The sequence below is a fragment of the Montipora capricornis genome, chromosome 10, assembly GCF_036669925.1.
Source record: "Montipora capricornis isolate CH-2021 chromosome 10, ASM3666992v2, whole genome shotgun sequence".
Lineage (NCBI taxonomy): Eukaryota > Metazoa > Cnidaria > Anthozoa > Scleractinia > Acroporidae > Montipora > Montipora capricornis.
The window spans coordinates 71,271,905-71,299,148 of record NC_090892.1 but is presented as its reverse complement, the minus strand read 5'-3'; the positions used below and the strand labels follow the sequence as shown (position 1 = coordinate 71,299,148).

Here is a 27,244-nt window from a genome sequence, read left to right as displayed (position 1 = left end):
GAGCCTTTCGGCCGCCGTATTTGGAGTGAAATTTATTTGGCTTTATGGACTTATGGACTTTTCCTGTTGAGGAGAAAACGATTTGTGGAGTGAGGTCTGGCCGGCGATAGATGGAGTTACCGGCCTTCCCATTATTTCAGTATCGGCCTTCCGGATCACTTCACTAAACGGCGTCAGAATGGCTCAAAACTCGGCAAAAGAGACAAGTTGGTCACACATTTGAGGTAGGAAAACTTTATTTCAAATGAGATAGTTATTTACACAATTTTTTTACGATCGGTGATTTTCCCATACAATTCTCTACGTACACAAATTGTCGCATACACCATGTATTTTCAGCTTGGGGAGCCTGTGACACAACCCGAAGATTCAAATCAACAGAAAGTTTACGTTATCCGAAAATCTGATTAGAGTAAAATTTCTGAATTCTGTCAGAAAATTGATAAAGCCAACATAAAATTCAAACAGACACAAGTTCATTACAATGCAAAATGTAATAACACGCCAGAAAATTAATTATGACGGTAATCACCCACCGTATAAATTGCCAATAGTTTTGCAACTACTAGTTCCTTTGTGTTTCCACGTTTTTAACATCGCATTAGAGAGTAATAAGCAATATGTTGCTACTTAAATCCAATAAATTTGGGCTTCGACTTGCATACAACGATAAAGACGATCACAGGAAATAAAAACATGAAGTTATCTCAGTCGTCTACTTCTGAGCTGGTGACCTCAGCTATAACAAATCGATTCTTCTAAATATGAGCTTCTATAAAAACCCTCTCTTCATTGGAAGCGGTGGAACCAGACCCCAACGGAAGGTTACAAGCGATTTACTTAATCCCGATAACATTAGACCTATCACAAGTCAAAATCTAGTACTGAATGACAAACAGTAACAGACCGCATTCAGTCTGAATGGCCGTAACAGGCATAGTCAAAACGAGAGTTCTGAATTCCCTCGCAGCTCGAGTTTCCGCAGCTTTGACTCGAAAGGCTGCGTACATAAAATCCCCGATCTGAAGGTGCGATATCCTTCGTTTCCACACAATGTCACGAACACCATATTGGTTAACGCCTCTTCCCCGCCCGTCGGCGGTTTTTGGGAAAAGGGTTTGATTCGATCCCCTAAAAGCTACTGAAGGAAAGTTACCATTTCGCGTGTTCCATATTAATCCCCTATAAATTACACTCTATCGCTATGCTAACAATTCTTAAGTTAATTTGGTAGAGACAATAATTAAACCGACCAAGCGAGTAAAAAAAACAAGAATTAAGGGAATGAGAATTAAGGGAATGAGTTAAGTCAGCCCCCTCGCTTCATCGCTCTTCGCCCGTTGGTCAGTGACAATCTATACTACAATGAAGTTTATAAATTGCATGTCTATCTCAAGTGAGCTCAAAAACCTGGCCCCAAATTATTGCACAAAAAAGTAAGGGGGTGGTCTAACTTCTCATAGTTTAGTAATAAGAACCTAAGACTTTCGCAGACTAATAACGTCACAAAAGCTTTTATCGTGGTGTGGATGACGTATGCAAAAGGATCACATGACTTGTTAGTGCCACAAAACTCAAAATAAAAAACGGCAACAGTTTATGTTAAATTTATTTCGCATCGCTACTATTAGATTGGTCAAAATGGTAAAAGAAAACGAACTGTGCTTAGCCTTTGTGAAATATGTCTTTAGTCTTGGAAATATACGACATTTTGTAGTAGTGCCCATTCTCCAATTGCAAAGGATTTACTTTTTCGGACATTTATTTGAAATTTTCTTGAAATGTCCAAGCACAGAAATAATGTACCCAATCGTGTTAACATCATAAAGGTAAATCCAGCCACCAGAAAATAATAAGTGTTGCTGAGAAGATTTCTGTGCTAAAAATAACTTTGACATGTCACGTGATAATATATTGTCCTACATATAGCAAATAAGGTTTCACATCTTATTGCTGCTAACGATGCCCCAAAGTTCTTTCGTGTTAGAACACCCCCTCATTTATTTTCATAATATAGATCTGGGCCCAGGCCTCTTAATTCAATTGAGATCCTCTACCTAGACTCCCTCTCGTTGCAAATGTCATTGTTTTGGTAATTAACTATCAAGCCATGTGTCGATATAGGAGCCGAGCCTACAAAGGTCCAGTGACTTCCTACTGAACTTCGAGAAGCGCCATCAGTTTGGGTATTTTTCCCTCGACGTCTCGTTCCGAATCCTTTAGATCCTTCTCTGCCTTGTACACGTCGCTGCGCAGTAATTTCTCACATTCGTCCATCATCTTGTTGTTGTTGAACAGATTCTGAGCCTGTTTCTTGCACAGGAAAACCATGACAATACAAAGGAAACCAATCACTGCTACGTATGTCCATGTTTTCGTTTTTAAATGGATACAACAAGCTTCATGACGGTACTTGAAATCTCCGTCGCTGTGGCTGTCTTCAGAGTTATCTGCCCCAAGTAGACTTCCTTGACTCAAAACTAATGAGAAAGAAAGAGGGCAGAGAAAACTGTTAGGTGATCGAGTACTAGTCCCAAATCAGTTTCTTGTGCCGGTCAGCATGGCTCAATTAGACCAACCTCTCACTCAACCGCTTTTTCTGCTACCCTACTCCCTTTCCCTGTACAAATCAAATCTTGCAGTACCTTCCAACGTTTCCTTACCCTCCGAGCAGTTGGCTTCTCCTACGCTTCCCTCGGGAAGCGGAGAAACGAACTGCTCGCAGGGTACCTTTTCTTATTCTTGGCTCCGTCTCTAGTGTTCGCGGTTGGTGCAGTGGCAAAAGTACTGGTTCCTCGCCAAAAGTAGCACATTGGCTCGATTCCCGGGCTCAATTCCTCGTCTCTTCAAAACGCAACATTTTAAATTTCCTTTTCGATGAGAATTCACTTGACGAGTGAGCACTGTGACCGTGCCAGTTGCTATTTAACTCATTTATTCTCTCCGGATCATTAGACTTTGTAATTCATCTCTTTTATTTCCTACAAAATAGCGAAAACCACTTACAACCACCAGCCAAAGCTATTACAAAGATCGCCATTAGTCCAGCGATGAGCAGATAAGAGGAAGATTTGGCTGCTTGCTTGGCGTTCGCTCGACGGTCACTGATAGCATCTCGTATATGAGCAAGGTCATGTTTGTTAGAAATCAAATTATACTCTGCATCAATCCTCTGCTTTTCCAAATTCTTGTTGTCTACACTCGAGATTTTGTGGTCATTTTCAGCACTCTCTTGGATCTATTGATTGGCAAAAAGTATGTTGCGTATGTAAAAGGTGAAAGCTGTTCCCATCAATTTTACTGGAGTAATCATTGAACCTTTCTTACTCATTAATGGTTTTTAAAGTGACTTTTGATATTCTCTTTAATATTGATGCCTCATGATCAATTTTGGAGGGAAACCTATTAAACAAAACAATAAGTTAGCTATGTTCTCCCTTTGTAAGCTATTTGTACAATCATGCATGGACAAATTCCTTTGGGACACTTTTATCTCAGTCCAGTACACATTTTGTTGGGACTTCAGGGGCTTACCCCCTTTCCTCTCTCCCTAATCAATGTTGGACATAAACTGGTCCCACTTTCAGTCCTGCACACTGTTTAAGGACGGTGCCTACTAATAGACCGTTTTCGAATTCTCACGGCTGGACTGGATCTACCATGAAATGGAGGCTAATGCGAGCAAATCTTTTCAAATGCAAATTAATTTGCCCGCATTAGCCTCCATTTCATGCTAGATCCAGCCCAGCCTTTAGAATACGAAACTGGCCTATTCAAAGGTATTTTGCCCCAATTTATGATTATGCAGGAAAGGTAGATCTTCGCAAGTGTTATTGAAATCCAAAAAGAAAATAGGGGGAAACCACGCATTTTTTTAAAGATAATTCATGAACAATATTTGTATAAAGCTCTAAAATACAAAGCAATGTTTGGCGTTCTTTCTCAAATTGAAGCTCAATTATCTCTAAAGAATGCATGGTTACCCCCAATTTTCTTTTTGGATACCAAGAGTACTTACTAAGATCTACTCTCTCTGCATAGTTTTAAACCGCGCAAAAATTCCCCTGCATTAGTATGCATCACCGAAAGAAAATCCAAGTATCTGGAGATGCGCAGAACGTATGCGCAATAACAATAGTAGGCACCGTACTTAACTTCATTTTCCCCAAGCTACATTGAATGGGGGGACGGAGTTGCAAAGAATCCAAAATATGTGATAAAAAGTGAGTTAAACTATAAAACCCTGAATTGTCCCAAAGAATTTGTCCATTTGTAGTTTTCTAGCCAGCGGTATATACGTTAATTGGCAATATTAGCCAGTGAAACATTTTCTTACCGATTTTGCCAGCCAGCACCTTCTTCCATGAATAAGTAAGGCCGTTACAGTAAATCTCATTGGTAAGTTTATTGTTCTTTATTTATTGGCAGAGCATTGTCTGTTATATTTTAGAGAAACAATTGAAGGCATACGGCACAGAAGTCAAGAGAACCATTTGAAACAGAGTTGAGCAGTTGAACCCGACGTTGAACCAGTTGAATAGAACGCTCGTAGGATTTCTATAACTTGAAAACTAGTTCAAGTTTATGACGTGCATGCACTGACTCAATTTAGTGAAACTAAATGGTATCTTTAAGGATCAATGCTTTTCAAGGCCTTACTTGAAGACTACAAATGTTAAGAAATTACTTTTGCACAGCAATACAATCTTGCAACGAAACCTCGCAGGTCATTCCTTGGGTATTTATGATGGCGTTCGATTCTTAACTGTAATAGGGACAGTTTAAGTAGATTAACTTATAAACGTTTTGCCACCATTCCTTCACAAACAAAGACCTCTGAAGAGATTTCCGCACTCCGAAAAAAAGGAGAAGGAGAAGGTGAGCTTTTTCGTTGAAAAAATCCTTGTGTCGAAACTATTAAAACAAACAAATATGTTCTACCCAGATAACTTATTGACGAACAACAGTAAACGAGGACCGAAAGTCACCTGTTTGATCTGTACACGTAATCTTGTGAGTTACCTCGTACTTTAACTCAAATCTAGCTAAATGTTAATTTTCAGACTGAATAGCGACACTTCAGTACAAACCATTATACCAAACCATTGTATGTACCAACAACAAGTAAACGTACCTTCTCAATCAAGTCTCCAACACTTTCTTTCCCGTCTTGTAACTTGCTTTTCACTTCTTCCAATTTTCTTTTTTCCTTTTCAAAGGTGTCTCGGTGTTCGTTTGGGATTTTTGCCTCCATTTTGACGAGGCGGAACAAATACCTGGCCAGACATTCGGCTTGAGAGAAAATTCCTGAGGTTAGCGTCTGAAGGCGAGTTCTTCTCATTGATGCTTCCTCTGCAGCATCATTCAACTTCTTCAGATCTATATCTCTCAGTTGTTTGAACAGCAGATCAGCAAACCACGGGGAATTTTGCTGCACGAAATGGGTTACAGTGGCTTGCACCAGGTCCGCCGTTAGAGAGTGTTCGTTCTTCGTGTCTTGAACTGGACATCGGAAGGAATCTGATCTCACTTCACTTGCCATAGTCCTGGGAGGGATCTATTCAAGACTTCAGAGCTTAAGTGATGAAAGGTTATTTTTAGCCAAACCCCGATTGTTTAAGAGTGGAATAACAATTTTTGCGCGTTTAACTAAGCCTGAATTTCCTTGACAGTAATCTTGTTAGAAAAAAAGTAATTATTTCTTTGCAACGACGTTGGTGACCTATCTATTTTTTTCTTGGAGTCATTTTAGAAGAATATTATGCCACTGTAAATTTCTTTTGTGGATATATATTTAATCTGGCCTGGTGCTCGTTATGAGGTGGCACTTGCTAGCGCGGGCCTCTCTACTCTTGCCGCAAGATGTGACTTTGCAGCCGCGCACTCGCTTCATTGTGAACATTGTGCCAGTTCATCCCTTGCACCCCCAAATAAACAGCAGATTAATAGATATACCTGTCCATTACTCGTTTAGATCTGGTAGTCAACATTCCACTCTCCCCACCAGGACTGATAGATTCAGCAAATTTGCAACAATCAAGTTTAAGCCTGGATAAATTTTATTGTTATGTGTGTTGTATTGGTGTCCAGCGCACTCAACCTGTAATTCAGTTGCCAAGACCGCAATGGGTTTGAATAAACTACATATTTATGTTATTTTATATTTTAATTAGCGAACAATAACCAGTTCAGGGATTTAGCGCACAAAAGCCGATCCTCGAATTGGTAAATCCAAAGGTTCCCGGCTGCTTAGAGTTGTCAATCCAGAGCTGCTTAAGGGGGAGGCAGCATGGACTAGCATGCGTTCATAAGGTTTCCGTGGGACGTTAAAGAACCCACAAACTATTCGAGAAGAGTAGGGGATGAACTCCCCGGCATTGTGGCTGTTCTGTTCTCTCCAGCAGAAGTGGCCGACTTGGCGACGATGTCTCCAAAAAGGCTCGGTGGTGTATGAGGCCACCTAAGCAGAAACAGCCATAAGTCAAAAAGGGACTTTGCCGAGTGCTGAAAAACAACATGACAGCAAAGGATGGCGCTCTGCGAAAACGTCATTACTTCATACAACTGATGCAGTTCTGATACTAAGAAATAAACTCCTGCCTGCTATTAGAAATGACAAAGCTTTGGCCAGCGCATGGACTATAGAATATTGCTACGTTAACTCAGAACGTGTGTGGCAGGCGCAATGGCCTCATGGTTAGTGCGGTCGACTCCGAATCGAGGAGTCCGGCTGAGGCTGAGGTTCGGGTCTTGGCCGGGGACATTATATTGTGTTCTTGGGCCAGACACTCTCATGGTGTCTCTCTCCACCCAGGTGTATAAATGGGTACCGGCGAATTTAATGCTGGAGGTAACCCTACCAGGGACAACTCCTAGTCACTTCATAAGCCCCGGCCTGATGGGCCTTCTAGGCTCGTAGGAGACTGTACCTTTTAACTCAAAACGTTGGTGCCTCCTTCAAGTTACCACAATGGTTTAACAGGTTTCTCACCAACAGATACCAAGTTTCAAGAAGCGATGTGAATGAAGGTGCGCAACTTGTGATCTAGAAATCAGATACGGTCAGTAAATCCAGGCAAGACGAAATTGTTTTTGGGAGTCCACAGATGACCTCATACCTCTTCGAGTCTCGCTTATATATGTTGGAAAAGCAGTTTACCAGAACAGTCAGTAAAATGTACGGAAACTGCAGGCTGTTTAGAACTTTGCTTGCCAAATTGTCAGTGGCACGAGGGAATACGATCATGTAAACCCCCCCCCCCCCCCCCCCACACACTAAAAAAGTCTACCCTGGTTGCCTGTTTAATACCAACCAAGAGAGGATGAGGTAAGAGAACGCATTCCCAAACCCCATCATAGTTTTTAAAAATCTCTTCATAGTTTCGCACGGACATTTTAAGTTATCGTTCCCAATGTCTCGCGGTTAAATGATCAGGGCCGAGCAGAGGCTGTGTCACATGTGTCCAAATCTTGTAATTAGAAATATGTCATCACGTTTGTCACTGTGTTTTTTAATTGTAGTCTGGGAGCAATGAGCATTCGAAAGAAGATTCTTCAGTTCCTTCTGAGTTTATTCGCATTCGCTGTATAATTTTTGACCTGTTTATTTAAAAACTTATTGAACACTTTCTTTATTACTGGGTTGCCGTATGGCCATCCCAGTCGGAAAATGGGTAGATTTTCCGTTTTCTTTTTTTTTATTTTCCGTGTCGGTAAAAGTCTTGCCTGTTACTCCACTGCTAAGTGGTGTCTTTGTGCATAGAGCCTTCTGCGCGTATTTTCTTAGGATCGAGAGGGTAGTGGGAAAAGCGTAGATTCCTCTGGTGGACACAGTAGAACGATTAACTTAACCGGCAATGGCGTCGAAGGTCATGTAACGCGAATGGGGTTTTAGTGGATCTTTGAACAAAATATACCCTCATGAAGCTCAATAATGGCAAATCAATTGGATACTGAACAAGACAGGCGGTGGAATCTTAAAAGCGACGAGTAATGTACTTCGACAACAATCTGTCGCCCGTCGAGCCGTCTTTTACCAAGTGTGCTGTTATGTAGAACACTGAAGATTCGTAGGGCGGCGATAATACTGAATTCAAAGACTAGACCAGGTGGATTGGATGGGATTTCAAGCGTTAAAATCCCTGAAAAGGTAAGATTTTCGTACAGATGCAATTGCGTGTCTCCACGACATGTTCCTTTGATCTCACATAATTGTGTTTTCCCTCAAAATATTCGCTTGTTTTCGCTTTCGCTCGAACATATTTACCTTTATTACATGCCCAGTGAATAGTTTTATCCTCTGGTTATTTGGGTGGTTTTTGGCAAACAGAGGTTAGTTATTCGTAATGCGATCGCTTCCGTTGCCGTTAGCAACGGGTCGCAAATTTGACACTTCTATCGCATTATCACGTTACGCATTGATCGCTAATCCGATTATTACTAAAAATCTAAAAATATTCGTGCGTCATCAGTTTTCGGTCGAATTTATGTCCAAGAATGCAGATAAATTGCAGAAAATTTTAGTTTTGCATCCAAAAATTCGTAATCAACGCTAAAATGACCAAATTTTGCCTGGAAAACATATTTTACTGTTATTCTTCTTAAATTTTTTCGTTCAACTTTCGCTTTTATAAAATGTTTCAGTTGTCTGTAAATAAGTTATATGCTGTTGGAAAGCTTATTTTCTAAGCTTTAAAATGATGTATTGTTTCCCCCTAACTTTTAAGAGAAAGAAAACATATTTTGGCGATGGCTGATTTACCGCGGTTTTCTCGCGGTTGGGAAAGTAGGAAAAAGAGTTAATTAATAGGCCGGTAGCCAGGTTTTTAACCTCAGAAAAGGATCTGTTTCGTGGTACGAACGTGTGAGGACCTGTGAGCCAAAGGGCCTCTGCTGGTATGACTTCTGGGTGACCCCTTGATAACTTCTTACTAACCAAGCGCCAGGGCCGTACTGGAGAATATTGGCCCGAGTTCGTGGCAGTACGGACCGAGCGTAGCGAGGTCCGTACGAAAACGACCCAGGGCCAATATTCCCCAGTACGGCTCGAGCTAGCTCGGTCAGTAAGTAGTTTATTATATGGTTTTTTAATTACCTTTTGCTTTGTTTTTGCAAGCCCGTAATCGGCCCGTGGGCATTACGGGAGAATAATGCCCCACAATTCAGTCACAATCAGAGCGCGCGTTATATCGGCTACAAACACAAGCCATATAATAACTGGTCTTAATGACCACCAACTCGAAAAAAATTGCCTGGAACGCTGCACGTACCACAAGCAACTCAGTGTACCCTCACGGAGGGTCTAGTTTATTCTCAAGCCGCACACATTTAAAATTTCATTACGTCGTTACAACCGGCCAGTCAGGTGTCTCTCTAAAAATAGCTGCGCAGCCGAACCTCGACTGTGTTAGACAATGGAATATTTTAGAACAGTCCTTAGTGCTAAGTAGTTCAGTCCAAGTTTTTAAGCGTCGTTTGAGAAATATGGTTTGCAAGTGCTCTTCAATATTTTAAATAATAATAATGACAAGAGGGGATGTGGTACCTCATCCTCTCTTCATGAAAGCCGCAAAGCCCATTTGTGATTAAACTGAGCTTGTCCATAGTTTCGTCACGTTATGAAAAGCAATTAGAGGAAAGCATTTTTGTGCAGCCAAGAAAAAATCGTTTTGGGGTTTCTGAAAATTCTGTCATGTTATATTCACTAAAAAGGCTTTTTGTTGGTTCATGTTGCGTTCTCGGGATAGTCAATTCCGTAGTTTGAATTTGGAAGTATAACATCAGTTTAGTGTTGATTTCCCGGAAAGAGCTATTGTTTATAACGCCTAAAATTTTGCACCAAGCAAAACCACTTAAGTTCTGTAAACTGATTCTTTCTTTGCTTTTGTTTTTTTCTGTAGGAATGTGGCAACAAGAAATCAAACGAGTTCAGATAGTGCCATGAACTGGATATCCAGTTCCGTATCTTGAATTGGAAGTGTTTAAAAAACAGCAGTTTATGCGCCAATCAACTCGAAACTTCAACATCCTCCCCGGGCAAAGCCCGGGCATTTGAACTTTTGAAGATTGGATCGTTCAAATTCCCGCCCCCTCGGGCCAAAATGGCGTTCAAATGCCCTACCCTATCGTCGGATTTGTAGATTTGTCTGTTACCCTACTAAAGAACAATCGTCGTCGGCTCCTGCCGTCTTTAATAAAGACCTTTTGAAGACCTTTTTATTAAGCCAATCGCTTACAAATGCTACATCTCTTCAATTAAAATCATCCATCTCGCCCAAGCACGTGTTTTATAGATGTTAGCGACTTCGGCGCCCAAAAAGGGTATCATTTGAAACCTGACACTTCCGGTTCAATTTTCCCCACCCCATGCAGGCAAAGGTGGGAGGGGTGGAGGGGGGGGGGGTGGGAATTGTTGAGGTTTCGATAGGTTCCATTCCCGGAAAGATGAACTATGCCTCATCCCCGGACTTTCCACACAGTGAAAGCAAGTTAACCGTTCCGAGTAGATCCATTCTCTTTTAAATAAATTAAATTCTCTTTTTTAATTTTAAATAATAATTTTAAATAATTTTAAATAATTTTAAATAAATTAAATTCTCTTTTTCACGCGGAGGATCACATGATTCTTATACCGCTCGAACAACTGCACACTAGTTGTGACTCCATCAGAAAGGCTCGTGAGGCATTCCTCATACACAGAGGAAAAACACTGGAGCCTGCAGGCCTTAACAGAAGAGATGAAATGTAATTTAGTTTAGCTACCTTTTAATTTTCTTTTGTTTTTTTTCATCTTGTTATCATGTATTATTCTCTCTCCTCTTTTTTATGCATTTCCGTTTTTATGACACATCACGTAGCCTTTTTATGTAATTTCCGGTAAATATAAAGATCTTGTTACTAGCATTTATCCATTCAATAAACCTGAAGAAGGCTGGTGTTGGCCAGCCGAAATATTGCAACAACGCCTATTCACAACACTCATAATGATATGCGAGGTTAAAATAATTCAATAATGGGTTCTTTCATGGCTAGCCTAGCGGTCTCACGTGCGATTACGTAATTACCGATAATAAATTCTGGTTTGGTGCGAAAATAAACCATTCTTGCTCAGTTTTTCAGCGGAGCCGCGAAGAGCTGGACGGCCCACCCAGTCCCGCCCAAAAATCGCGTGAGTCGTATCTTGAACTCTTCCTAAGCCAAGCTGTCCCAGCTTGGCTTAGTCCGCTGATCAATCTTATTCCCATACCTTATTAGAACTGAGCATGAATATGAATGTATGTGAATAGAATACTATGTTCACGTTTCTTGACCAACCTTTGCAGGATATTTTCTATTTTAAAGTTTTTTTTGGTGTGGTCACGATCTATTTTGATCCAACGCAAGTTTTGATCGTACACGGTTTTTGCAGTGGTTTAATCCTTAAAAAGTTCTCTTTTTTTCTTTAGCAAATCGACAACAAGAAAAATTAAACGGGTTTAAGTGTGGCCCGATAATCCTGGCTTGGATTTTTCTTACCTTGAATAACAATGCAGACTCGTTCACGACTGATCTGACTCCCGAGCGAATTCAAGTCAGTTTTTTCGGTTTCAGTTGAAACAAAACAAGTGTAAAATGAGGCCTTATTAGAGCCTTAACAGAAAAAAATAGGTCTGTGATATCTATCAATTATAGCTACGACAAAAGTTAATTTTATGTAAAGTCAAGGTAGAAAGAGGTTTTCATGTAAGTGGCCACAACACTCTTAGAGGCAACAAAGTACATGCATGGCTATAGTTGTTACTCACCTCACAATCTGAATCCTTGTAATTGTTGTTTTATTTTTTGTCTGCAATTTAATCGCTCAGCACGTCACCCTGAAGTGCTTCTATCGAAAATTGAATGCATTTTATTTGCACAATCTCTTTGTTCGATCGTTCCTCGGTCCTGTCGAGGAATTTTCTTGAAAATCACAAGGGCTCATTTGTCTTTGCTTATAAATAACAACTCGCATTGGTTAATAGTTGTCTTTGAACATTGGAACTTTTGGTCATTTGCCAAAGAAAGCCTCCATTGAAATGTGGGAAGGTGTCAATTCCAACTTGAAATTATGACACATTTTTCTACACAAAACACATACTGGTATAAGACGTTTCTTTTTTAATGAACTCAAGTTTTTGGATGAGGTTAAGAGTTCAAAGTCGCTGTTCGCAAACTATTCCGCCGTTATTGCGAACCCATCACTGACGAGGAAAGCCAGAATCCATTTTCGATAAAACAGACCTTCTTCTTCATAGTTTCGTGATGTGATGCGGCTTTGTATGAAGAAACTTTAACCGAGGCAAAGCTTTGAATGTTGCTTTAAATTCTGTCATATTATATTTACTAAAGAGGCTCTTTCTTAGACCATATATTGTCTTGACGTATCGTGAATTCGAATGGATATAAACATCAGATTTCCCGGAAAGCTATTGTTCATGCCCGTATTTTGCAGAAAGCGAACTGACCACGTAAGCTGTTACTTTTGTGGAAGCCAGGATTCTTCCTTTACTTTTTTTCTTTATGAATATGGCAACAAGAAAAATTAAATGAGTACAAAGAAGAGTTCATATAATTTCATGCACTGAATTTTCAATCCCGTATCTTCAATTGGGAGAATGAACATCAGGCCACCATTGACGATTCCCGGAAAGTGAGGATGGCGGCTCACTCGCTTATCGGCCCGAACTTTGCACAAAGCGGAACTGAAACACGTTAACCTTAACGACTCTTTTTTCTTTAGCAATAGTGCAACAACAAAATTAATAAATGTGGGTGATCTTAGCCAGGTTTCCTCGTACCCTATATGATAATGCAGATTCACGATCGCTCTCGAGAAAATTCAAGTCAGTGCTTTCGGTTTCAGTCAAGACAATGAAACCAAGCGAAAACTGAGGCGTTGTTAGAGTTTCCCAAGGAGAAACAAAAGGTGTTACCTATGTCAAGAAGAAATGTTTCAATCTGAGTGGCAACAATTCCTTTTAAGTCTTAGAGGGAAGGAAGAACTAACAATAAAGACAGAAGATTTAAACCCGGTGTGAGATTCAGTTCCCAGTACATGGCTAGAGTGGTTACTCACCTCACAATCCGGCCAGTTGTTGTAAGACGGTTCTTTATTTTTTTGCCGTCAATTTACTTGCTGTGTGAATCACCGTGAGTGGCTGCAATCGGAAAATGGGTGCATTTCGTTTCATCTACCCATTTCGTTGCTCATTGCTCGGGCCATCGAGGAATGTTCCCGAAAATCACGGGGTTCATTTTGTCTGAAACCTCATTGGCTAAAGTATGCGCGCCCATTTGGAATAATATTAATCAGTCTAGCTACAACCGTGGACGTATTGTCTTAGAAATTTCCCCCGCGCCCCCGTTCAATGTTGGAGATACCAACGCAATCAATGGACACGAATTTTTACCCCACCATTGAACTGGGGGGATGGGGCAATTTTTTCCAACATTTGAGACCAAAGTTGTAGTTTCAATATTTAGCTCAGTAATCAGGAATATGCTTAACTACATGATATTTGAGAGGATTTTCATTTGAATCAACTGCCATCATTTCGTTGATATTTTTATTTGTTTATTATTTTTTATTTCCGCTTTTCTCAGAACGGTGAATGGCCTTCTTTTCACAGTAAGCACTGAACTAAGGAATTGATATACCTAACTCATTGTAGTACACAGTCTTCGAAGAAATGCGATATATAATTATTGATTAAAAACTCACTCTTGACTGTTTTCATCTTGGTAGATGGATCGATTCCGTCGTCAAGCACTAAATTTTGCGTCCTCGCAAAAAAGATGAAAAACAAAATATATATATAATATATATATATAAGCAATTCCAGGCATAAAATCCATGCGGGAAGTGGTTAATTCATCCTTGAAATTTCTTTGAAAATTCTGGGAAATATTTTCCCTTTTTTTCTGCGCAAGATATACTGGTATAAGTAGTTTTACCTGAATGACAATAGCTTTACTTAAACACAGTTTTACACTTACAATATCACATTTTTAATAAGCTGTGTTGATGAACCTCACAGTTTCAAACTGAACCAATGATTCGAGTAAGAAAACATGAAAGAATCATGGGGTTTCATTGGGTTTATAATATCTGCAGTTAAGCGCTTAATTAATTACTGAAACCAGGGAATAATCAGGGGTAAGTCCCGTCGGTGCCAAAGAAAACTTCGAAACTGAAAGTGCTCTAAAGGCAGTTTTGAATTATTGCTCCTGTTTTAAGAATCATGATTCCACAAAGTAAACGATGAGAAGCAAAAGATCTGATAGAGGGAAAATTTCTTAGAAACTTTTGAGTATTTAATAAAAGCTCGCGCTCAATTTCGCTGTATTCTGGAAATACTAGCGAATGAACAGCGAATGCAGTGAAAGGCATGCATGGCACGCTCTTCATTAAGTTTCAAGTGAAGTGTAGCTAAGACTTGCAGATAGAACCTAGCACAAAATGATACGTACGGTAGTGTGTTAGCAAATTAACTGAATTTCGGCTTCATATTTTAAGGAATCGATTCCGCCTTCAAATAAAGTGCACCCAAACGTTCCCTTTGAGAATTAGTGAAGGTATTTAAGTGCGTATAACTAAGTTAGGTTAGTCAGTGAAGTTCACACACGAAAATCTGGTTTTATTCATTAGATGAGTAAAGGGTCAATTCGCTTTGACGAAAGGTTAACCCTCGAAACATTAGCTTGCAAATTTCAGTTTCTTGTGGTGTTTACCGTCTTTGTCAAATCGTGCGAAGTAGATAAATAATAGTTCAGTAAAGGAGAAAAGTTTTTTAAAGCTCTATGTTAGCCTCTTATGACCCGTCACGAAATCTTTCCCCTTCAACTAACGACCTTCATTGAACAGGAAAGATTGCTTGAGCAGTGACAAGAACAATAATTCCGTGTACAAGTACACTAAATGAAAACTCCCACTAAAATTCCCTATGCAAATACAATACTCAACGTAACCTGCCAACACTTCCTATTAACACTAGTTACTCTATATAGTCTCACATGATTAATCGTAACTTAACGTTACTTCCAATCACTAAGGTGTTATCCAACGTTGTTAGGCATTATTGTACGTCGATCTGCGTTACTCCACATCACTTCCGGTTAGTACACGTTACTAGCAGTTACTACTCGTCACTAGACGTTACTACACATCACTACCCGTCATTACACGTTACTAGCAGTTACTACTCGTCGCAAATTCCAGTCTCGATATTCTTATAAAATGTATTCTTATTTTTTTAAAAAAAGAGTAGCATTGGTAAGCAAAGTAAAGGTGCATAGAAGTGAGTAAGGCACAAGGTATTTTTCCTTGTGGAAGTCGAACTGTGAACTAAAGCTATGAGATTGAGTACACTAGAGACAAAGTCATCATGGCTTCCCTACATGTGACGTTCGGAAGTTTGATGGATGGAAAGCTTAAATGCATATGCATTCTGGCGGTTATTTGGGAGAATTGTCAAAAAGGGTTGTAAGGGCCTGTTTATATGAGGCCAGCCAGCCCGGTTAGGCAAACTGGCCCGGTAAAAGGGCTGAAGTGTTTATATGGCCTTGTAACCGTCAAATTAAGTCACGCAAGGGATAACTGTTTTGGTTCGAAATGAAGGTTTATTTTTACTCGAGCAAGTACGATATGGAATTTTAAACAAAATATGCAAAAATAATCCTGTGAGAATGCAAATCTCAGATCTGGCTGCGTTTTCAAGGAAACCCACGCGTCCTGAGAATTTTTCATCCTGGCAAACCGGGCTGGACCGTTTATGATGAGAATTTTGCAGCCCGGCTTGCCGAGATTTCGGCAGCTCAGACCAGGATCTCGGCAAGCGGGCCAGCCCCCCTTTTCATATAAACGAATCGAGATTTTACCAAAGAAAATAAGCATTGGCCGAGGTCTCCGTAAAGCGGGCCAGCCAGCCTTACCGGGCTGGCTCCCGTCATATAAACATGCTCATAGTGACAGAACTTTGGGCAATAATATTTATATGCGTGGACTTAATCTAGATTTGGAATTGCTGTGAGTTTTCATTCTTACATCATGATGTGTTGTTTCATCGAATATTTACGGGACCTCCTGCTTAAGCAATCTCCAGACTGTTTGGCAGCGTTCTGCTCAAATGCAATGCATTCATGTAAAAGCTGGTGAATGGCGCACTGCATTCTGGCTAATTATGGTGCATTCTGGGAAAAAGTGGTGAATTCGAGAATTCATCCTACGTTCTTACGAATCCAGAACACGTTGCTGCTCGATCGCTGCTCTCGCTTCGCAGCAATAAAAAAATTGTTCAGTAGAGCCCCTTTTCGACTCATTATTATTTGAGCTTTTTCAAGTTTGAATCCGGACCTTCACACGGACATAAATGAAATTCGAAGCACGCGAGTTTATTTTCTGTCCTGTCCGATCGACGAGACAACAACTTTTTGCTCTTCACGTCAAATTTCATTTGTAGTTTTAAAATACCTTGCTGTGAAACGTTTCGATGGTCGACTGGCCACAAAATCAATCAAATGATGACAAGGCCTACTCTGCTACCCCTCCCTAGCACACATTTGGAAAAGCTCCCAGATTTTGGGAGACTCGTGACCAGCCGCAACCGGGGTCTCTTTCCTCCTCGACGAGGGAGGCACAGAAGAGAGACCATGGAAACGAGGCTGAATTTTGAAGGGACAAACAAAGAGCATTACTGGCTAATTGAGTGCTTTTTGTTGAAAAGAAATGAACTTGAAATGGCTTTCCTTCCTATCTGAGACTTATGGGGTTTTTTCGGTGAAAGCGAAGGCTTTTGCATTTAGTATACACCGTTTCGTAATTGTGTGTTCTTAAAAAACAACATGCAACTCCGTCTAAACATTGTCTAGGCAGTCAAATCGGTTTAGTCACAAAATCGGTAAGAAAATATTAAAAATATGGGAACAACTAAAATTGATACGCATTTGATGCACACTTCATGCACTTGATGCACATTTCCATACCCTTCTTTGTAAATCTTAATGCAATAATTTCCTTTCCTGTCGAGTCTTTCAACTACAGAGAGATCTGGTGAATGTATCAAAACATTCCCCATTTTTAGACCACTACAATAGTGCTTTATTATTTCCTTTAGACAGAGAGGAATGTTTTGCACCTGTCGCGTGCAGCAACAGCTTGTGAATGCTGTGTGTTTCCGATGTGAGACAATCAGTTTTGGCAAACAAAATAATAATAATAATAATAATAATAATAATAATAATAATAATAATAATAACAATAACAATAATAATAATAATAACTTCTATAGCGCAAATACATTGCTGTTCTTAGCGGTTTACAATTAAAATATAAAAACGTAAAAAGAATATACGTATAATGTCCTAAAAAAAATAAAATAAAATGTATGCTAAAATAATACGTTAAAAATAGGGTTGTCTAAAAAGATACGTTTTAAGCTTTGATTTAAAACTATTACTGTCTAATATCAAACGGGAGTAAATTCCACAGTCTAGGCGATGCAACATCATAAGCTCTATAACCATAAGTCTTAAAGTTATAATGAGTAGTAGCACAGAGGCGCCACTTGTCAGAAGAGGAGCGCAAACATCTTGCTGGTTCATACAGCTGAATAAGATCACTTAAATATCTTGGAGCTACATTGTTCATAATCTTAAATGTAATTAGATTTATCTTAAAAACTATTCTTCGCTCAAGAGGCAACCAGTGAAACTCCCTTAAAGCATAGCAAACATGATCATATTTTCGTAAACAATCTATAACCCTCGCGGCTGCATTCTGTACATTTTGGAGAGATCCGCGCCACACGTCAGTAACCTCATGCCTCACCCTAAACCCAAGCCTTGTTATAAACGAAAAAAAAATCCAGTTTTCCTCTCTTTTCTAACGGGGTGTCACTTTTTTAGTGTGGTCAAATAGTCAATGGGGCTTTTAATATAGACAAGAGATCTCTTGATATAGATCAGCATGACATGAATATAGTGGAGTAAAAAAACTCCGATCACTTGTTATCGAGAATTATAAATCCACGGACAAAAATGCCATTTTTGTGAGGTTCTGCAAAAACAGAATTCTAGTAGTGTTGTTAGGTACAAATATCCACCTCGAAAGCAGAATTCTAGTGTTAAACTATCTCAAGAGTGCAGGCTTAAAATCACCCCGTGACTTTTGAGTTTAAAAAAGGCAAAGGCAATGGCCTTTACTTTTTCTTCTCAAGAGAATCAATTTGTTCGAAATTTGCGTGTAAAGAACTTGAGTTTTCAAGGTGGTTAAGTTAACGTAGTACTCCAGTCCAATATAAAAAATCTCGAGAAGTCCGTTAAACGAGGTTTTGACTGTGCAGACCGTCATACTACATTTAGCTAACCGTCCGTAGACTACACCTTATAAGGTAGTATCGAAAACGAAGACCCCGAAAACGAAGACCGAAGATCTAAGACCTCGGAAACGAAGACCTCGAAAACGAAGACCTCGAAAACGAAAACCTCGAAAATGAAGACCTCGAAAACAAAGACAATCGAAAAAGAAGGGATCAATTTAGTTTTCTGCTCAACCGAGGTCGATTTCCCTTTACCTCGAAAACGAAGACCTCGAAAATGAAGACCTTGAAAACGAAGACCCACTCTAAAAAACGTACAATTAAGGTTATTTCAAAAGTTATTTTTGAAGAGTTAGTCCAAAGCAGATCTAAGGGGCTGCATGAGCCGGGCTGACCCTGTTAGGCCCACGGAATAGTCGTTTTTTTTTTTTTTTATGTTTAAATACAAGACAGCAAACCTTAAGGCTTCTTTAAATTGTAGAATGGTGAATTTTAATAACAATTTAGCCAGATAAACTTCCCTCCACTTCTTGTTGTTGTCGTTATCTTCTTTCACACTGTGAGGCAGTGTGGCCCAGTGGTTAGGGCGCTTGCCTTGAGATCCGGAGATCCCGGGTTTAAGACCCACTCTGGCCACTCGTCGAATTTGTTCCTGGTAGTCCCTGGTTCAACTTCTCAGCTGCACTTGTAAATAGCCAACTGGTTTGCCTCCGGCCAGTTGGGATTCTTAACAGTTGTTGTTGTGTTCTGTCGTTTCGTTGATTGTTTCATTGCCCCTGAAAAGCCCCTATGGGGAGCGGTCAATTATGTATGTATGTATGTATGTATGTATGTATGTATGTATGTATGTATGTATGTATGTATGTATGTATGTATGTATGTATGTATGTATGTATGTATGTATGTATGTATGTATGTGTGTGTGTGTGTGTGTGTGTGTGTGTGTGTGTGTGTGTGTATGTATGTATGTATGTATACTATATATTCTAAATTTGCTCAGTAAAAATAGGAAGACTGCGGACTGCGGACTGCGGACTGCGGACCGGGTATAAAAGGAGGACCAGGTATGAAACGCGAACTGCGGCCTAGGTATGACACAAGGACTGAGTTTTCAAAAACGGAATATAGAACAAAACTAGGTTTGTACTGGCCCAGATATAGATTTTAAAAAGGCCCTTCAGTACTCAGGCTTATTCAGTGTCAAAATATTGTCACGTACACAGAACTGCTCAGTTACAGCATCGACTCGGCTAGAGAAAGCAAGAGTAGAGATTTATCACAAAATTGTACTTTAATCCACGAATTTAAAAAGGAAAAGGAAAGGAAATTAGCATCTCCCACTGAAGTCCTTTAAATTTCTTGATTTCCGTTAAGCTGGTGACCTGCGAAGGATTTCTCATAAATTACTTTCGTGTCTTACCTCTGATAAATACAACATATTACAATTTCAACTAAAACCTTCAGTGAGCTATTGATCGTCGTTTTGAGAATCCAAAAAATATCCAGTTTAACGCTATGGTTGATAATTATGGCGCGAAACATTTTTCCACCATTCTCATGTCGGACTTCAATTCATGTCGTCAGCCTACCGCTATTTCGTTGCTCCGTGCCTTTTTCACGGTGTTTTGTATTCAGACCGTATTTTATACCCGGTCCGCAGTCCGTGTTTTATACCTAGTCCGCGTTTTATACCCGCGGTCTGCAGTCCGCAGTCCGCAGTCCTTCTTTTATACTGACTGTTCTAAACTCATGTAATACCAGGCTGAAAGACATTAATTACATGAGCCGGGCTGGTCAGATATGCCGGGATGTCTTTCAGCCCGGTATTACATGAGGTGAGCCAGCCCGGCTTGGACTTAATTTAGAATATGTCATGTAAAAAAAGATAACAACAACAACAACAAGAAGGGGACAGACGTTTGTCTCGCTAAATTGTTTTCACTATTCTACAATTTAAAGAAGCCTTATGGTTTGATATCTTATTGATCCTTTATTTAAACATAAAAAACGACTATTCTGTGGGCCATTTTGCTCTAAAGTGGAGTAATGTGGTTAGAAATCGCTGGCCCGGCTAACCGAGCTGTCCCGGTGAACGCGATTACATGAAAAAATCTCAGCCCGGTTAGTCGGCATCCTGGAATCATAATGCAGGGATTTCGGCTAACCGGCTGAGATTTTTCCATGTAATCGCAAACTTGACTTTTGGTATGTTTCTCAGACGTGCCGGGATCTCACCTAATTGAGTCAGCCCGGCTCATGTAATCGGCCCTTTAGATCTGCTTAGGACTATAATTACTAACATTTGAATTGACCTTAAAAGTACGTTTCTGCGACTGGGTCTTCGTCTTCGTTTTCGAGACTACCGACATTATAAACGAGAAAGCGATCCGTCCTGGATGTAAATTTTACTTTTTTAACGGTGAACCATCAAATAGCGATTCCTTAACCCTTTACGACCGAAGTACTTATTATATTTTATAGAAACTTTCGCCGATAAACGGTCTCATAGCAACATCTGCGGTTTGGAGTCAATGTGGGCTCAGGTTTAGGCATCACGTGACTAATATCAACTGTTCATGTTCGAAGAGTGCGAGAGCTGGATCATATTTGGTAGGTTCGTCATTTTATAAGTGATTTTCGGGCCATCTTCGTCAACAGAAGCCCAAAGGCTAGCATCATTAAGCTGGAATGTGGGTAGAGGCAATCCTTTGGAAGAAAACAGAGGTGAGAGATGGTTTCATGCAGACTGGGTCGCCTAAAATGCTCTGTTGTAAACATGGCGGTTCACGAGTGAAGTTGTCTCTCTGGCCTTTCTGTGGACGAAATCCAGGACCTACCGATACAATTTGGGCAAGTTTTGAAAGCTAAAAGCTTCAATCAGTGCTGTATTTTGCTGGTAGGACTGGGTGACCCGACACTTATAAAAAATCAATGAAAATGAGAATCGGGGGGCTTCCCTTGTCGTGGAATGGCAGAATTACCCAGAATTCTTTTTGGCCACGAAGGAGGCAACTTGAGAAGCACGAGACTGGCCCTCATCAAATGGCTAAAGCGCGGCCGGAGGAAAAAGTAGTGAGAAGAAGATCTCTAGCCAGATACTAAGGAGTAACCCTGGTGTGTGCTGTTAACGTAGACGTTTGATTTCTGAAGAAGTTTTTACTCTAGAAAACTCGCAACAAAGTAGTGATTTTTTTTCGCTGTTATCCTCGTAGCAAAAAACTGGCCTTTCGTAATTTCTTGTCAAGCAAAGGGTATAATGTAAATAAGAGAATACTGATATTTATATTTGCAAATTATATAACCTGTCCTCTTGCCACTTAAGACAAACTCTACATATCTATGCAATAAGCGCAATCAAACTCTTCTCATGCATGATCTTCGCGGAAATTACATTCTGTCCTTCAATAAACCTAAACCAACCGTTATGGTCTTAGTTCTTTTTCTAACGTATCAGCTAAGTTGCGAAATGCGCTACCTGATTTTATCCCTACCACTGAGTTTACTGGTTTTAAAAGAGAATCGAGGGTCGCATTTTGTACAGCGGCTCTTCTTGTTAATTAATATATCTTTAAATTTTGTGTATTTATTTATGTACCTGTATATGCTATGTATTTTAGCTGTAAATGTAATCTCTCAAAGATATTAGCTCTTGTATTTATTCTGAAATTCGAGATGAAATAAATGTGTGTTACCTTTAGCAGGGCGCGTGCGCACACTTTGTAATCTGCGACTTCTGTGCTTACCACATGATAGATAAAATGACTTTTTCCTTGAATATATAAGCCATCGAATTCTTATGTTAAATTGACAAGGGCGGTTTGGAGCTGTGAGTAGGCGTGGGATTTGTCTCATATGGTTTAGGGGCCGACATATCTCTCCCTCAATGCCGTACCAGGAGGCGAGGTCGGTAGCAGAAAGCAGCGAAGGGCCAACTGCGTCCAAAAGCGATCGCACGGGCCGAAATCCCGGGATGACTCGTTTGGTACGACGCTCCAGCGCCACGTCTGGAGGTACTGCGTTTTTCTTTCTTGTTCAAACATTGCGTCCGCGCATGCGTAAATGTTCTGGCTCTATGATACGTAGCCTACCAAACAAAAAAAAAAATTAAGATGCTGGCTGGTTTTTACAAGGAATTGACATTTCACTTGAACAGATTCTACAGGCATAAACTCGTAAGGTAAGAAGCGCGCGTGTCTGGTCTTCTCGAGACAGAGGTGAGAGATGGTTTCATGCAGACTGGGTCGCCTAAAATGCTCTGTTGTAAACATGGCGGTTCACGAGTGAAGTTGTCTCTCTGGCCTTTCTGTGGACGAAATCCAGGACCTACCGATACAGTTTGGGCAAGTTTTGAAAGCTAAAAGCTTCAATCAGTGCTGTATTTTGCTGGTAGGACTGGGTGACCCGACACTTATAAAAAATCAATGAAAATGAGAATCGGGGGGCTTCCCTTGTCGTGGAATGGCAGAATTACCCAGAATTCTTTTTGGCCACGAAGGAGGCAACTTGAGAAGCACGAGACTGGCCCTCATCAAATGGCTAAAGCGCGGCCGGAGGAAAAAGTAGTGAGAAGAAGATCTCTAGCCAGATACTAAGGAGTAACCCTGGTGTGTGCTGTTAACGTAGACGTTTGATTTCTGAAGAAGTTTTTACTCTAGAAAACTCGCAACAAAGTAGTGATTTTTTTTCGCTGTTATCCTCGTAGCAAAAAACTGGCCTTTCGTAATTTCTTGTCAAGCAAAGGGTATAATGTAAATAAGAGAATACTGATATTTATATTTGCAAATTATATAACCTGTCCTCTTGCCACTTAAGACAAACTCTACATATCTATGCAATAAGCGCAATCAAACTCTTCTCATGCATGATCTTCGCGGAAATTACATTCTGTCCTTCAATAAACCTAAACCAACCGTTATGGTCTTAGTTCTTTTTCTAACGTATCAGCTAAGTTGCGAAATGCGCTACCTGATTTTATCCCTACCACTGAGTTTACTGGTTTTAAAAGAGAATCGAGGGTCGCATTTTGTACAGCGGCTCTTCTTGTTAATTAATATATCTTTAAATTTTGTGTATTTATTTATGTACCTGTATATGCTATGTATTTTAGCTGTAAATGTAATCTCTCAAAGATATTAGCTCTTGTATTTATTCTGAAATTCGAGATGAAATAAATGTGTGTTACCTTTAGCAGGGCGCGTGCGCACACTTTGTAATCTGCGACTTCTGTGCTTACCACATGATAGATAAAATGACTTTTTCCTTGAATATATAAGCCATCGAATTCTTATGTTAAATTGACAAGGGCGGTTTGGAGCTGTGAGTAGGCGTGGGATTTGTCTCATATGGTTTAGGGGCCGACATATCTCTCCCTCAATGCCGTACCAGGAGGCGAGGTCGGTAGCAGAAAGCAGCGAAGGGCCAACTGCGTCCAAAAGCGATCGCACGGGCCGAAATCCCGGGATGACTCGTTTGGTACGACGCTCCAGCGCCACGTCTGGAGGTACTGCGTTTTTCTTTCTTGTTCAAACATTGCGTCCGCGCATGCGTAAATGTTCTGGCTCTATGATACGTAGCCTACCAAACAAAAAAAAAAATTAAGATGCTGGCTGGTTTTTACAAGGAATTGACATTTCACTTGAACAGATTCTACAGGCATAAACTCGTAAGGTAAGAAGCGCGCGTGTCTGGTCTTCTCGAGACAGAGGTGAGAGATGGTTTCATGCAGACTGGGTCGCCTAAAATGCTCTGTTGTAAACATGGCGGTTCACGAGTGAAGTTGTCTCTCTGGCCTTTCTGTGGACGAAATCCAGGACCTACCGATACAGTTTGGGCAAGTTTTGAAAGCTAAAAGCTTCAATCAGTGCTGTATTTTGCTGGTAGGACTGGGTGACCCGACACTTATAAAAAATCAATGAAAATGAGAATCGGGGGGCTTCCCTTGTCGTGGAATGGCAGAATTACCCAGAATTCTTTTTGGCCACGAAGGAGGCAACTTGAGAAGCACGAGACTGGCCCTCATCAAATGGCTAAAGCGCGGCCGGAGGAAAAAGTAGTGAGAAGAAGATCTCTAGCCAGATACTAAGGAGTAACCCTGGTGTGTGCTGTTAACGTAGACGTTTGATTTCTGAAGAAGTTTTTACTCTAGAAAACTCGCAACAAAGTAGTGATTTTTTTTCGCTGTTATCCTCGTAGCAAAAAACTGGCCTTTCGTAATTTCTTGTCAAGCAAAGGGTATAATGTAAATAAGAGAATACTGATATTTATATTTGCAAATTATATAACCTGTCCTCTTGCCACTTAAGACAAACTCTACATATCTATGCAATAAGCGCAATCAAACTCTTCTCATGCATGATCTTCGCGGAAATTACATTCTGTCCTTCAATAAACCTAAACCAACCGTTATGGTCTTAGTTCTTTTTCTAACGTATCAGCTAAGTTGCGAAATGCGCTACCTGATTTTATCCCTACCACTGAGTTTACTGGTTTTAAAAGAGAATCGAGGGTCGCATTTTGTACAGCGGCTCTTCTTGTTAATTAATATATCTTTAAATTTTGTGTATTTATTTATGTACCTGTATATGCTATGTATTTTAGCTGTAAATGTAATCTCTCAAAGATATTAGCTCTTGTATTTATTCTGAAATTCGAGATGAAATAAATGTGTGTTACCTTTAGCAGGGCGCGTGCGCACACTTTGTAATCTGCGACTTCTGTGCTTACCACATGATAGATAAAATGACTTTTTCCTTGAATATATAAGCCATCGAATTCTTATGTTAAATTGACAAGGGCGGTTTGGAGCTGTGAGTAGGCGTGGGATTTGTCTCATATGGTTTAGGGGCCGACATATCTCTCCCTCAATGCCGTACCAGGAGGCGAGGTCGGTAGCAGAAAGCAGCGAAGGGCCAACTGCGTCCAAAAGCGATCGCACGGGCCGAAATCCCGGGATGACTCGTTTGGTACGACGCTCCAGCGCCACGTCTGGAGGTACTGCGTTTTTCTTTCTTGTTCAAACATTGCGTCCGCGCATGCGTAAATGTTCTGGCTCTATGATACGTAGCCTACCAAACAAAAAAAAAAATTAAGATGCTGGCTGGTTTTTACAAGGAATTGACATTTCACTTGAACAGATTCTACAGGCATAAACTCGTAAGGTAAGAAGCGCGCGTGTCTGGTCTTCTCGAGACAGAGGTGAGAGATGGTTTCATGCAGACTGGGTCGCCTAAAATGCTCTGTTGTAAACATGGCGGTTCACGAGTGAAGTTGTCTCTCTGGCCTTTCTGTGGACGAAATCCAGGACCTACCGATACAGTTTGGGCAAGTTTTGAAAGCTAAAAGCTTCAATCAGTGCTGTATTTTGCTGGTAGGACTGGGTGACCCGACACTTATAAAAAATCAATGAAAATGAGAATCGGGGGGCTTCCCTTGTCGTGGAATGGCAGAATTACCCAGAATTCTTTTTGGCCACGAAGGAGGCAACTTGAGAAGCACGAGACTGGCCCTCATCAAATGGCTAAAGCGCGGCCGGAGGAAAAAGTAGTGAGAAGAAGATCTCTAGCCAGATACTAAGGAGTAACCCTGGTGTGTGCTGTTAACGTAGACGTTTGATTTCTGAAGAAGTTTTTACTCTAGAAAACTCGCAACAAAGTAGTGATTTTTTTTCGCTGTTATCCTCGTAGCAAAAAACTGGCCTTTCGTAATTTCTTGTCAAGCAAAGGGTATAATGTAAATAAGAGAATACTGATATTTATATTTGCAAATTATATAACCTGTCCTCTTGCCACTTAAGACAAACTCTACATATCTATGCAATAAGCGCAATCAAACTCTTCTCATGCATGATCTTCGCGGAAATTACATTCTGTCCTTCAATAAACCTAAACCAACCGTTATGGTCTTAGTTCTTTTTCTAACGTATCAGCTAAGTTGCGAAATGCGCTACCTGATTTTATCCCTACCACTGAGTTTACTGGTTTTAAAAGAGAATCGAGGGTCGCATTTTGTACAGCGGCTCTTCTTGTTAATTAATATATCTTTAAATTTTGTGTATTTATTTATGTACCTGTATATGCTATGTATTTTAGCTGTAAATGTAATCTCTCAAAGATATTAGCTCTTGTATTTATTCTGAAATTCGAGATGAAATAAATGTGTGTTACCTTTAGCAGGGCGCGTGCGCACACTTTGTAATCTGCGACTTCTGTGCTTACCACATGATAGATAAAATGACTTTTTCCTTGAATATATAAGCCATCGAATTCTTATGTTAAATTGACAAGGGCGGTTTGGAGCTGTGAGTAGGCGTGGGATTTGTCTCATATGGTTTAGGGGCCGACATATCTCTCCCTCAATGCCGTACCAGGAGGCGAGGTCGGTAGCAGAAAGCAGCGAAGGGCCAACTGCGTCCAAAAGCGATCGCACGGGCCGAAATCCCGGGATGACTCGTTTGGTACGACGCTCCAGCGCCACGTCTGGAGGTACTGCGTTTTTCTTTCTTGTTCAAACATTGCGTCCGCGCATGCGTAAATGTTCTGGCTCTATGATACGTAGCCTACCAAACAAAAAAAAAAATTAAGATGCTGGCTGGTTTTTACAAGGAATTGACATTTCACTTGAACAGATTCTACAGGCATAAACTCGTAAGGTAAGAAGCGCGCGTGTCTGGTCTTCTCGAGACAGAGGTGAGAGATGGTTTCATGCAGACTGGGTCGCCTAAAATGCTCTGTTGTAAACATGGCGGTTCACGAGTGAAGTTGTCTCTCTGGCCTTTCTGTGGACGAAATCCAGGACCTACCGATACAGTTTGGGCAAGTTTTGAAAGCTAAAAGCTTCAATCAGTGCTGTATTTTGCTGGTAGGACTGGGTGACCCGACACTTATAAAAAATCAATGAAAATGAGAATCGGGGGG

General features: G+C 40.4%; 1 protein-coding gene across 5 annotated transcripts; it reads right to left on the bottom strand.

Moving 5' to 3' along the window:
* Positions 1-539: 539 nt before the first annotated feature.
* LOC138021507 (uncharacterized) lies at positions 540-13,263 on the bottom strand. Of its 5 annotated transcripts, none has more exons than XM_068868402.1 (5): positions 13,094-13,233; positions 6,930-7,045; positions 5,135-5,557; positions 3,007-3,238; positions 540-2,480 (listed from the first exon to the last, which is right to left on the bottom strand). In XM_068868402.1, exons 3-5 carry the CDS (start codon positions 5,540-5,542, stop codon positions 2,155-2,157), a joined length of 966 nt encoding a protein of 321 aa, XP_068724503.1. In that variant the 5' UTR covers positions 5,543-5,557; positions 6,930-7,045; positions 13,094-13,233; the 3' UTR covers positions 540-2,154. The 5 variants fall into 5 exon arrangements, with proteins under 5 accessions (XP_068724503.1, XP_068724502.1, XP_068724504.1 ...); XM_068868403.1 differs by lacking the exon at positions 13,094-13,233 and adding an exon at positions 11,784-11,921 and having other exon boundaries at positions 2,020-2,480; XM_068868401.1 differs by lacking the exon at positions 6,930-7,045 and having other exon boundaries at positions 13,094-13,263.
* Positions 13,264-27,244: the final 13,981 nt, after the last annotated feature.

Bases quoted from the DNA above. Each gene is read 5' to 3' on its own strand.
- LOC138021507 (XM_068868401.1), bottom strand. From the start codon at position 5,542: ATGGCAAGTGAAGTGAGATCAGATTCCTTCCGATGTCCAGTTCAAGAC. The intron at 3,239-5,134 runs GTACGTTTACTT...GCCAATCAATAG, and splicing joins TTGGAGACTTGATTGAGAAG to ATCCAAGAGAGTGCTGAAAA. The intron at 2,481-3,006 runs GTAAGTGGTTTT...CTTTCTCATTAG, and splicing joins AATAGCTTTGGCTGGTGGTT to TTTTGAGTCAAGGAAGTCTA.